General features: G+C 33.8%; 1 protein-coding gene across 2 annotated transcripts in view; it reads right to left on the bottom strand.

The window, feature by feature from the left end:
• Positions 1 to 13,502, bottom strand: part of PTPRT (protein tyrosine phosphatase receptor type T) — a 687,970-nt gene that overhangs the window by 49,809 nt on the left and 624,659 nt on the right. For both annotated transcript variants that reach the window (XM_087959374.1, XM_087959375.1), the window contains one exon: positions 9,371 to 9,458. In XM_087959374.1, the coding sequence (XP_087815500.1) occupies positions 9,371 to 9,458 (88 nt within the window). The remainder of the gene's footprint in view (positions 1 to 9,370; positions 9,459 to 13,502) is intronic.

Raw genomic sequence — 13,502 nt, 5'->3', positions numbered from 1 at the left:
CTGTAAATACTGATTTGTTAAAGCCCTGCTTGAACTTAAAATAATCTGAATCTGGTACAGGTTTTATACTATGGTATATGTTGAACCATATTTTGAATCATTGCATAAGATAATATAAACCACACAAATCACACAGGTGCCTGAACATTGTCATTTTAAAAAAGTAAGATGATGAGAGATGCATAGATTTTCAGTGATATTTGGATATTTGACTTTGATTTTATATTTCTGTTGTTAATTACCAAGATAGACACACAGTAGATATGCATACAGTATAAATAGAATGGATCATTTGTATTAGATGATACCTTAGTATCTGTTTATATTAAAATTCACTGACAGAGGGAATCAGCCATGAAACAACACACAGGTTTTAGTCTGGCCTTTAGTCTTTGTTTAAAGACAAGGAACCAGGAGAATAGACGGATCAGAGGAGATCCAGCCAATTTATGCTATTAGTTTTAAGTGCCATCTGCTCTTGCACAAAGCTCAGCCTTTTTGTTTTAATGTACATTTGCTGACAATACAACACTTAGATAGACAGAACATGAGTCAATTTCAACTGAATATGGAAAGGATTTTACAATGCCAATTTTAAGACATATCTATTGCAATGATGGCAGCAAAAAACTTTTTTTTGTCATCAATTTTATACCATAATGTCTTGCAATAGTTATCCTTCTTAATATTCAGTTTTCTTATTAAGATTTTAAGTAAGAGTTATGAGATTTTGGTTTCTATATGAATTTGCTTTGGTCACAAAAGTGAGAATAAAATAATATTTTGTTTATAAAGCAAGCCTGTAAAATACTAGTTATCAGAAGCCATGAAGTTGCAGTGGTTAGAATAAAATATGGTTGGTAAAATGAGGACCCTCATTACAGGGGCAATATGCTGACATTGTAAACCATTCAGACAGTGTTGTAAAGCATTGTAGAGTAGGATATAAGTCCAAATGCTATTGCTATCATTTGAGGAGACAGCAAGATTCAGAAATATGTTGACAAGCTGGAAAAATGGGCAGAAACCAATAGCATTAAGTTTAATAGGGAAAAATGCCTACAAACATTTGGTAGGAAAGAGTTAAGACATTAGTATAGGAGGATGGGAGGAGACTGGGAAGTAGTGAATGTGTAAAGGATCTAGAAATTGTGTTTGAGCTGAGCACAAATTCTCCGAGTGATGCAGCTACAGAAGAGCAAATACAATCTTAGCTGTATTAACAGAATTATAGTGTCAAGATTGTCTCTATTCTGCAGACAACACTCAGAATATTGTATCTGGTTCTGGGCATTGTGTTAGAAAGAACACTGAGAAACTATAGCATGATCATAAAAGTGTAAGCAAGATGATAGGAAGCCAACAAGGATAACAGTTGGAGATGCTGTATTAATTACAGTATGTTTAACTTGGAGAAGATAAAACTATGGTAGTTATCTTCAAACATCTGAAGGATTGTTTGAAAATGCATCAGAATTCTGAATTGTTCAGAATTGTTTCAAAACATTGATAGTAAATTAATTTAAATCATAAGAAATGGAATTTTTACTAGCTGGTAAAATTAATTTTCAATATTTCTGCATAAATATGACCTAAAACGTGATCTGTGTTGGTAGTGTTGGAACATTTTCCTCAATAAATAAATGAACAAGTGCAATGCTTTTTAATTGTTTAATTGGGTTCTCTGTGTAGGACTTGTGTAGAGAACAGATAATATTTTAGGTCATACTGTATGTAAGCAGAAATATTGAAATACAAAAGGGTTGACAAACTTTTAAGCCCCATACTATGTTGCAGTCTTGCATAATTCAGAGCAGTGGTTATTCAACATGAGAGAGACTGCTGAAAATAAGGCCCAGCTGTTTGTCATTATCACACCAAAAGTGCAAGCCTTGACATAGGCAACATTGATATACTGTATATAGCAGGAGGATCCACGTTTATGTACATTTTGTATATTGATACAGATAGTCCGTGACTTATAACTGATTGCTTTTAGCCATTTGAAATTACAATGAACTTTTATCTATAACTGGACCTTGAAGTTATGATTGCTGCACCACCCCTGAGGTCACATGATCACATTTTAAGCACTTTGCAACTGGTTTGCATTTATGATCAGTTGAAGTATCCACGGTCACATGATCACATGTGATGACATGTTTTGGCAAAAAATGGCAAAAATGTCCATTGGGCAAAATGGGTTTGCACATACAACCATGGAGTTTGCTTAACTACTGCCATTGTAAAATTGAGTCCAGTCATATGATGCTCTGATTTATGGCATCAATGACTTACAATCAAAATTCCGGTCCCATGTAAGGTTTTAAGTCAAGAACTACCTATATATTTTTCATACTATTAATAATATTAGCTTTTGTAAATTAATTCTGGGTCATAATTTTGGAGAAATTACAACTGATTACTCTGAGAATAGATTACTCTGTGTGAACTAAATGTGTGGTTTTATTGAGATTATAGAATTTTTCTGTAAACTGCTTTGAGCATAGTGTACTGTATTTATAGAAAATGCCATAGTTAACATTATTACAACCAAATAGATCATGCAAAAACAAGCATCCATTTATAAAGTGATATAAATTGACAAAATAACCTCCAAATATCAACTACTTCATAGTTAGAAGAAATTAGGGCAGCTACTTTGTGTCTACCAAGTGATGGCCACCTGTTTTTTTTTTTTTTTTTTTTTTTTTGTGCCTACAAGTCACCTTGCACATAATATGTTATATATATATCTCTGGATTCTGATCGGTTTGCAACATATCAGATACACTCATGCCAGGAATTGCTATGAATTAGTAAAAATGTTAAATTATTACATAGTTATAATTTCAATCTTAATTTTTTGGAACAGGTCAAAAACTAGTGGACTGATTTTCGATCTGCCTACAAAATAAAATGCACACAATATAGTTGCCCAGATTACATGGGAATGGCATCCATAATTAATTTAAATAAGTGAATGAATAACATAATAATAAATCAAAGCATAGCATAGCAAAAAAATTCCAGTACCCCCCCCCCCAAAAAAAAAAATCAAAGGTATTCTGGGTTATCAGATTTGAACTTTTGATTCACTTTTGATTCAGTATTGCAGTGAGTATAGCCCCATGCTTCCTATTATATTTATGTTCTGAATTTAATGTTCAATACCCCCCCCAAAAATTTATCAGCATTTGCAATAAAATAAAAATTACAATATAAATGTCAAAGTGTTAACAGTAAGAGGTACTTTTCATTATCTCATGTATCAACACTGTTATGCAACCTGCATTGGCTGCCAGACACTTTCTGGGTACAATTCAAGATGCTGGTTGTTACTTATAAAACTCTTAACTGTGTTGCCTATCACCGATTATTCCTGCTGACCTAATATATTCAAACTCCTGGCTCTCTCTCTTAAACCTTGTCATCTTGCAGGGCCAAAGAAATATTCTGTCTATGCCCATCCCATTTCTGGAAAAGCATGAGAAGCATCCACACTCTGAAACAATTCTGGAAGGCTTACAAACCTAGCTCTGTTCCAGGGACTGGAGTGAATGTGGTTATGAGGCCCTTACTGCTTATTTTTACACTTACTCTTATGGTATATGATATAACTGTGGCTGTTTTAGCTTGAGCTCTCTGTTTCAGGTTTAAAATTTTTAATATATATATTTGTTAAAGATTTTTAAAAACTAACCCAAGCTAATATGAAGTAAGACAAAGGAAAAGAAAGAGAAATCAAAGAGAAATAAAAAAAGGAAAGAAAGAAAAAAAAATATGTAAAGCTTCCAATTTCTGTACAGCAGTTATTGCTACAATTACAACTTACTTGATGGGTACAAAATACCTCTCTTCTTTCTACAATTTATTAAGTTTAATTATTAAAACCATAAATCATAAGCTCAGCTTTTTTCTCTTTCCTGCAAAACACCTGTAAGGGATTTCCAGTTAGCAATACATGTAGTTACAGTCTTTCTCTGATCAAAGAAGTCAAGTTTCATCATTTTCACCAGCCATTTCTTCATAATGCATAATTCAGGTAATGCTGAATCTTTCCATCTTTCTCCATGCCAGAATCTTACTCCAGTTGTCATGTACAAAAACAAAGTTCCATGACTTTTTCCACCAACTGTTTGTCCACCAGTCCCAAAAGAAAAATCATTGATTTCATTTGTATACTCATCCTTAAGATCCTCTGAATTACAGCATTCTTGAATTTAGAATTTTCTAGCTTTATTACATGTCCAGCACAGACGATAAATAGTCCCTTCTTGTTGTTCATAATTCCAGCATAAGTTTGAGGTGTTTTTTATACATTCTAAATAATTTCTCTGGTGACAAATACCAATCGTACAGCATTTTACAAAAATTATCTTTGATATTATAGTGTAAATTTCAATCCTTTCAACCACATATTTCCCCTTGATACATCTATATATTATAACCAAAATATTAAGCTCACTTTATCATGCAATGTTTCACTTGTTCTTCAGTTTCCAATTTCAATAAAAGTTTGTACATTTTAGCAGTTACATATGTTCATCATTTGTATACAGTTCCATTTTATACTCAGTCTTAAAATGTCCAAAACCTTGAATTATTTTATCTACTTTAAATCTTTCTAATAATTGTAAAAAAAACATGTACAATTATATTCTCCTGCCCCTCCCAGTTCTTGTTTTGATTTTGTTTACATTTTTCTTGACAATATTCTCGCATCTGACAGTAGGTTAGTAATTTGTATTTGCTTATTATTTTTCATCTGTAATATGATTCTTGTTCTGAGAGCTGCAGAAGTGTTTTTCAGGCATAATCTGGGTTTTTCTATTCCATATTCTCAATATGGCATAACTGCATAACATAAGGTTTTTAAAATTCATCTTGACCTTCACTTTATTGTACCACAAATATTCATGCCACTTTGTCCTTCTATGCCCCAAAGCCTTCTATTTCTCAACGACATCCATTCTTTCATCCAAATCAAAAAGCAAAGTGTAAAATACAATTTCAAGTTAATCAAATCCAGGCCCCCTCTTCCCTTTGCATCTTGCAGCACCTTATATTAACTCATATATCATTCTATTACTGGTGCATCAATTTCAGTAAAAGTATTCTCTGAAACAAAAACATTCTAGATAAACATTCATTTTTATCACAGAAATTTCCCCCAACAATGATAGTTGTATTTTGCCATGTGTTCATATATCATTTTTTATCTTAATTCCATACCTTAACATAATTATTTTGAAATTAACATGTGGTTCATATTTATCATAATGATACACAATATTTTACCATTTTCTCAGTCTAAAACATGTTTTATTTATCACTTCTCTTCAATTTTTATTGTTTATTAATGTTAAAAACTATTGCTCCACATTCTTTAATTTGTCCATTAATATTTCAAATCCCTTTAAAGCATCTTCCAGAATCAAAACCAAGGCATTTGCAAAAGCCCTTAATTTCTAAGTTTATTTTTTAAATCTTTATTTCTTCATTTCTCTCATCTTGTCTTACATCTCTATTCAATATTTCCAGAAGTAAAATAAATTAGAGAAGGGGCAGTGGTCATCCCTGCCTTGTTCTTGTATCTCACAGCCATTAACAATTACTTATACTGCCTTTAAAATGCAAATTGATCTTATCCATTTTATTAAGTTCACTCCAAAATCCATAACTTCTAAAAATTTAAACAAAAAAGCCCAATTCAAATTGTCAAAGGCCTTTTCTGCATCTAAGAAGATCAGTGCAGTTTAATTTTTTTATTATGTTACTCCACATAAAAATCCACAAAATTATTGTCTGTCTATTAGCCAGAAACATTTTAAACAATTTGTAGTTATTTACAATGCAACAAGTAAATAATGAAATCAGCCTATAGTCTCCTGCAAAAGTCAGATCTTGTCCCTTTTTAGATATTAGTTGGTATTGACCTCTTTCCAGTGTTCTGGTAGCTTTCCGTTTGCAGGATAGAGTTCATTGTGTATTGCAATGGTTGAAAAAATTAATTCCAAGAACATTTATAATTAGAACCTGATAATCCATCTGGTTCTGGTTCAAGAATCCTTCCTAATTTAATCTTTTTATAGATTCAGAAATGTCTTGTATTATTCATAATCTATCCTCAGTAAGTTTTGTTTCTTTAGATATTCATCTATTTTCTCTGGAGAGATGTCATTTCTTTTATACAAATCATAATAATATTGATGAGATACTTTTTGCATGGCCACATTGCCATTAACACCATATCTCCCTATTGTAATTTCAATATGATTTCATTTTCATTTTCTTTTTTGTAATTGATACGCTACCCTCTTTTCAGATTTACTTGAAAGCTCAACTTTTTTTGCTTTACATAATTCATTTTTATTTCCATTTCTCTTACTGTTAACATACATAATTGCCACTGAAAATGTTTAATTTGTTAAAGAGCACTTGTCTTATCTGGATAATTCTTTCGTTCTTTTTTTCTCTTTACTTCATCCAAAATAGCAGTCATGTTTTTTTAATGCTCGTTTGGAATTTGTACCCAGACTCTATTGGAGTGGAGTAAATAATAATAGTGAAATAGACAAAGTAATAGAAAATGAAGATGCTAAAGTACTCTGGGACTTGAGAATTCAAACAGACAAGCACCTGCCACATAAAGACTTAGCAATTGTTGATAAGAAAAACAAAAAGGTAAGGACGTGATAGTACCTGGAGACAGCAGAATAGAAAGGCAAAACCCAGAGAAAATCACAAGATACAAAAACCTGCAATTCCAAAATATTTGAAGCACCATTTGAACACCACCAGCATTGACAAAATCACTACAAGTCAATTGTAAAATGCAGCTTTACTAGTTGCAGCTTACTTCCTGCATCCATACATTTAATACCATTTAACAACAATACATGCGTACTCCAGGTCCTTGGGAAGGACTTGGTAGGTGGACAAAAATGCCAGATCAAGTCTAACCATGTGGCTGACTGCCACCAAGCATAATGATAATTCCCCCACCCCCAATCATTGTCACACAGATGAAAATCATTCTCAATTACCTCTTACAAGGTGGGTAGCCATTATACTTCCAGTCCTCCAAAAGAATTCTCAGACAGTTAATGGCCTTCTTTCATAACAGCTTTAGTACTAATCTGTCTTTGGATGGAAGATTGTTTCCAACAAAGCTTTATGTCACTTATGACACAATTTTGTTTTTTTTTAAATATTCCTACTATTTCTAAGAAATGCCATTAATTGCTTTCTTAATTGAAATCAGCAATTATTCCAGGAGAAAAGGTAATTATCTTGTTATCTATTTTCCATACCTTTACATTCATAAGCTCACATGTCTGTCATTCATTTTAGCAGTGGTTAAGTTTCTTCCTTTACTGAACAATGGTTCAACTTTGTGAACATTCTTCTAAAGGTTAATATCCTTTTAATCAGTTTGATATTGCTTTCTTGGCACTTTCTAGCTACCTACCTTGCGCTCAATGTTCTATGCCCCATTAATACACTCAATAAATAAATTATCATTCCTCCTTTGTGCTGTTATAAAAACTTGCTTATATATCCTGGATTCAATTTATTTTAATTTATATGTACTAGAAGCTGTGTTGTGGTTTAAGTCAGACAGCTAGGTTGCATTTGTATCCTTAAAACACATTACATGAGCCTTTAAAGCATTTTTAAAGCATTATCATTTGTGCAGCTATTTTGAACTGAAGTGGAAAAGGTGTTTTTGAATGTGATTATTTGCACTTCCTTAGAGAATGCAATTTATTAGTTCACCTAGGAGCCACATAGTTCCAGAAGAATACATACTGAATTAAGGAGCACTAACATTACATGAAACACCAGTAAAAAAAAGTGTGGCTCTTTAGGGAAGCATCAATAACAGAATAAAAGAGTTGGAAGGGACCTTGAAGGTTTTTTAGTCCAACCGGCTGCTTGGGCAGGACACCCTACACCATTTCAATAGGTGTCCACTCTTTTCTTAAAAACCCCAATGTTGGAACACCCACAACTTCTGAGACCAAGTTATTCCACTGATTAATTGTTCTAACTGTCAGAAAATGTCTCCTTAGTTCTAGATTTCTTCTTTCCTTGATTAGCTTCCATCCATTGCTTCTTGGTCTCGGGTGTCTTGGAGAATAGCCTGACTCCCTCTTCTCTGTGGCAACCTCTGAGATATTGAAATATGTCTCCCTCAGTCTTTCTTTTCATTAAGCTGACATACCCAATTCTAGCAACCATTCTTAATATGTTTTATCCTCCAGCCCCCTTGCTACACCATCAACAGGTATAGCAAGTGTGTCCAAATCCTCTCCAAAGCTTTTCCACTTTGAATTAAAGTAATTCTGCATTTTGTTGAATTATATGTATTATGCTGTTATTTAACATTATATTATTATATCTTACATTATACCTTACAAAATTAGTGAACATAATATAATTACAGTGCAGTCTTATACATGTTCTATTCTGACTAAATTCTGAAACCTTTTTTTGACACATGTGGGTGGAACAATGCTTTCTAGAGATATCATAGGATTTATGACATTTTAGAATAAGTGCATGAATGATAATTTTTAAATTTATTTTCTAAAGTGACAAAATAAGATTAAGCAATTGTCCTAAGTCACAACTTAACAACACAGAGCAATCGTGAAAATCTAGCTGCCATACTACTGGTAATATTGTAATACAAATATTGGTTTCACTGTGCAATCCAAAACAATGTGAACAAATATGTAGAAGTCTCTCAAATGTGGTAGCCCTGTTTTTTTCAAATGCAGGCATAATTTTGGTGAGCTGTTATATACTAGCTAGTTTATGGACTGAGATTGATAGAGAAGTCCTGTTTATGATTCCTTCTTTGTATATGGACTAGTTAATTTATCTCGGGTTTTCTTGGTGATAAGAGCCCATCTGTGGAATTTGCTTACCTGAAGGTGACACCAACATCCCCAATAGCAAAATTGATCAACAGCTCTGCCTGCATTTTGCCCTGAAGAAAATAGATTCCTGACCAACACAAAGCCATATGCTCAGCTGGGAAAAGACCTTGATATCATGAAATTGATGCTCCCCTACCTCTTTTCCCAGATGTCTTCAATGTATGAGAATGCCAGCCCCTCACCCCTCAAAAGCAGATTTTTTTTGTCACTTGAATCCACTGAAACTAATGTATCTATACAAACAACACTAAATCAATGAAAAAATTGGGGGAAGAGGGGAACACTAACACAGAAGCTCTTATTAAGCTGAAATGTTCCAAAGACTAGGAAGTTATTCTTTGTTACAGTTATGCTCTTATACATATAAGATGCTTACAGATACACACAGGAAGTTCAGTTCAGTTTGAATTTGCACCTACAGGAGATGATGTTGCCATATCTATTCTTATTGCGGTTTTCATCTTCTTTGGCGGTGTCCCAAGATGCTGTCTGGCCTTCAGGTAGAGCCTGAAAATTAAAAAGTGGAATATTTATAAAATAGGGAAGACCTTCAGGTTTTTTTTTAACTTAATGAAGTAGAGGGCAGGACAAAGGCAGCATATAATTTAGCACTCTGCCAAGACAACTGCTTCCTGAGAAAAACAACAAATGAACAATAATGAAGAGTCCATTAGTATCCTATGGCTTATGTAATTTATAAAAGGCTACACTAATGTAATTGGAACAAAAACAATTGGAAGGATTTTGCTTCTACTTATGTATTATTTTTACTGATGAAAGAGAGTCCGGACAGGTATTGTTATTATTGTCATTATGATGCCATCTCTAACAAAGATATGGGGGTTATCTCTCTCATGTCCATATGAAATATCAGGATACATATGCAGCATTTAAACTGAGGCCAAAAACTGTGCTATAAATAAAAGAATAAAAGCACTTGGTAGTATAGGCGTTTCCATATAATTCTCCCATTATAAACATAGATATACAGGTGAAACTAAAAAAATTAGAATATCATGCAAAAGTTCATTTATTTCAGTAATGCAACTTAAAAGGTGAAACTAATACTGTATATGAGATAGACGGATTACATGCAAAGCAAGATAGTTCAAGTCATGATGTGTCATAATTGAGATGATTATGGCTTACAGATCATGAAAACCCCAAATCCACAATCTCAGAAAATTAGAATATTGTGAAAAGAGTCAATATTCTAGGCTCAAAGTGTCCCACACTAATCAGCTAATTAAGCCATAACACCTGCAAAGGGTTCCTGAGCCTTTAAATGGTCTCTCAGTCTGGTTCAATACGAATCACAATCATGGGAAAGACTGCTGACCTGACAGTTGTGCAGAAAACCATCACTGACACCCTCCATAAGGAGGGAAAACTTCAAAAGGTAATTGCAAAAGAAGTTGGATGTTTCCAAAGTGCTGTATCAAAGCACATTAATAGAAAGTTATGTGGAAGGGAAAAGTGTGGAAGAAAAAGGTGCGCAAGCAGTAGGGGTGACCGCAGCCTGGAGAGGATTGTCAGGAAAAGGCCATTCAAAAGTGTTGGGGACTTTCACAAGGAGTGGACTGAGCTGGAGTCAGTGCATCAAGAGCCACCACACACAGATGGATCCTAGACATGGGCTTCTAATGTCATATTCCTCTTGCCAAGCCTCTCCTGAACAACAAACAACATCAGAAGTGTCTTACCTGGGCTAAAGAAAAACAGAACTGGTCTGTTGCTCATTGGTCCAAAGTCCTCTTTTCTGATGAGAGCAACTTTTGCATCTCATTTGGAAACCAAGGACCCAGAGTTTGGAGGAAGAATGGAGAGGCACACACTGCATGCTTGAAGTCCAGTGTGAAGTTTCCACAGTCTGTGTTGATTTGGGGAGTCATGTCATCTGCTGATGTTGGTCCACTGTGCTTCATTAAGTCCAGGGTCAACGCAGCCATCTACCAGGAGATTTTGGAGCACTTCATGCTTCCTTCCACAGACAAGCTTTATGGGGATGCTGACTTCATTTTCCAGAAGGACTTGGCACCTGCCCACACTGCCAAAAGCACCAAACCTGGTTCAATGACCGTGGGATTACTGTGCTTGATTGGCCAGCAAACTTGCCTGACCTGCACCCCAAAGAGAATCTATGGGGCATTGCCAAGAGAAAGATGAGAGACATGAGACCAAACAATGCAGAAGAGCTGAAGGCCACTATTGAAGCATCCTGATCTTCCATAACACCTCAGCAGTGTGACAGGCTGATAGCTTCCATGCCACGCTGTATTGAGGCAGTAATTGCTGCAAAAGGGGCCCAAACCAAGTATGCATGCTTATACTTTTTAGAGGTCCGATATTGTTCTATGTACAATCCTTGTTTTATTGAATGCATGTAATATTCTAATTTTCTGAGATTGTGGATTTGGGGTTTTCATGAACTGTAAGCCATAATCATCACAATTATGACAAATCACGGCTTGAACTATCTTGCTTTGCATGTAATGCGTCCATCTCATATACAGTATTCATTTCACCTTTTAAGTTGCATTACTGAAATAGATGAACTTTTGCACGATATTCTAATTTTTCGAGTTTCACCTGTATACATATGGAGTGCATACAAACATATACACATCAAGTATGTGTGGATCGATTTAAATTTCTTTTTCAAACTTTCATGTAGTATTCTATTCATTAGGCTTCAAAAAGCAACATGGGAAATTCACATGCATTGACAGGCTCAGAAAACTTAGAAGAAGAGTTGATGTAGGGAATGGTAATAATATGAATGGAAAAGAAACTGTAACAAACTCTTGTTGGAATACCTTCACAACCCAGGTTCTGCCTTTTTTCAGTGATAAAATCCCCCCAAAATCATATAGTCTGGAATATTAAATATGTAATAGCTTTACAGTTGGCATTAGCTTAACATTCCCAGACAAGAAGTGTAACCTATGATCATGAATGTTACCCAAGAAATGTTATGTGAAACCCATAATCATAAAATTCATCATTTACCAATATACAGTCCATAGAAACCCAGAGCTGATAACATAGCTTCTTTGGTTGTAATGTTATGGGTTATTCTAATATACCAGATATTAGAGTAATAGAGTGACATTCTAATTGTTTTATTAAAAAAGACAAAGCTTGCCAGACTGCAGTTTATAAACGTTCTGTGAAGCAGTAATTCCAGGATGCACTATGGATGATTTCCTTGGTAAAAAAAAAAATGAGAGCTGGCTCAATCTCTATGTTTATGAAATAATGTTTCAGCAAATGGAAAGATCTTTGATCAAACCTCATTTTGTTGTACAAAGAAAGTGCTACCTAATAGCAGCTAATGTTCTGAGTGGGGGAAAATATAGGAAAAAAGTAATTGAAATAAGGCATTTTTCTTCATCAAAGACAAGATATACATTTGTATCTTGTTTCAATAAATTGTTCAGAAAAAATCATAATAATTTAGTTTCTGAAAGAAACAAACACAAAACAAAATAAAACCCCATTTTTTTTCATTTTATTCATGTATACAGAATGGTAAATTTGAAATCTCCAAAATAATATCATAGTGTATTCACAGCTTTGAATAAATACATTTTTATTTTTAAAAAAGTGATTTTAATCTGTGCATAGGACATACTGGAAAAAGCTGATAATGCTTTCTGATTTTTGTAAACAAATTTATAATTTTGATACATGAAATTGCTTGCCACTTTATTTTTAAGAAGCTGATGCACTAAATTTATCACATTTTTCATTAGGCATTCTTTTTAGTACATTGTGGGAATTTTGTAGACATAGTATATAGTGATTTGACAAGGCATTTGACATTCTCATCAGCAAGTTAATTGTGGCTTACTTGAGATGACAATTATGTAGACACATAAATAGCTTGAAAAATGGAGTTAGTGTTTCCTCATCAGTGAGTCACTATTGTGAGATGGATAGCAATATAAATAATTTAAGTAAAAAAATAAATAAATTAAATGCAGGTGTGAAGAAAAATGTCAGAGGATTTAATCCTAGTTTCTGATTATTCAATATTAAATTACTGTATAAGGTGATAATATAAAAAATAGACTTCATACGTCAGGGAAATGGTCCAAGAATAATAAATTGATATTGGTATTTAAAAGATACAAATGCAGAGCCAAAGATAAAAGACCAGAACTGTAAGACTGCTTTTTAATAGGTTCAAAAACAACAACAACAACAACAACAACAACAACAACAACAACAACAACAACAACCAAGGGGTGATCAAGGAACCAGCAGCCTAAAAGCAGCTGGAAAATGCAACCTGGGGAAAAAGAAAAGGCAAGCTATAATTATTCAAATCTTGTTTGTTTCAGTCTTCTCCAAATCACTTCCAGAAAAGTGTCACTTAGAAATTTTTAGCATTCTACACAGTAGACATTCACACATAGCTGTTTAAAATTGTAGAACGGTAGTGATTCATGTGCTTGACTACATTATCTTTCCCCCTAAGTGTACAACTGTTCAAAGAATCATAGACTTGGAAGGTGCCAAAAGCTTTGAAAATTCATCTCTACAATA

The sequence above is a fragment of the Notechis scutatus genome, chromosome 3 (assembly GCF_049901735.1).
Source record: "Notechis scutatus isolate UNSWTSFEM ecotype Mainland chromosome 3, rNotScu1.2, whole genome shotgun sequence".
NCBI classification, from domain to species: domain Eukaryota; kingdom Metazoa; phylum Chordata; class Lepidosauria; order Squamata; family Elapidae; genus Notechis; species Notechis scutatus.
The sequence above is the reverse complement of the archived record's forward strand: the minus strand, read 5'-3'. Positions and strand labels throughout refer to the sequence as shown.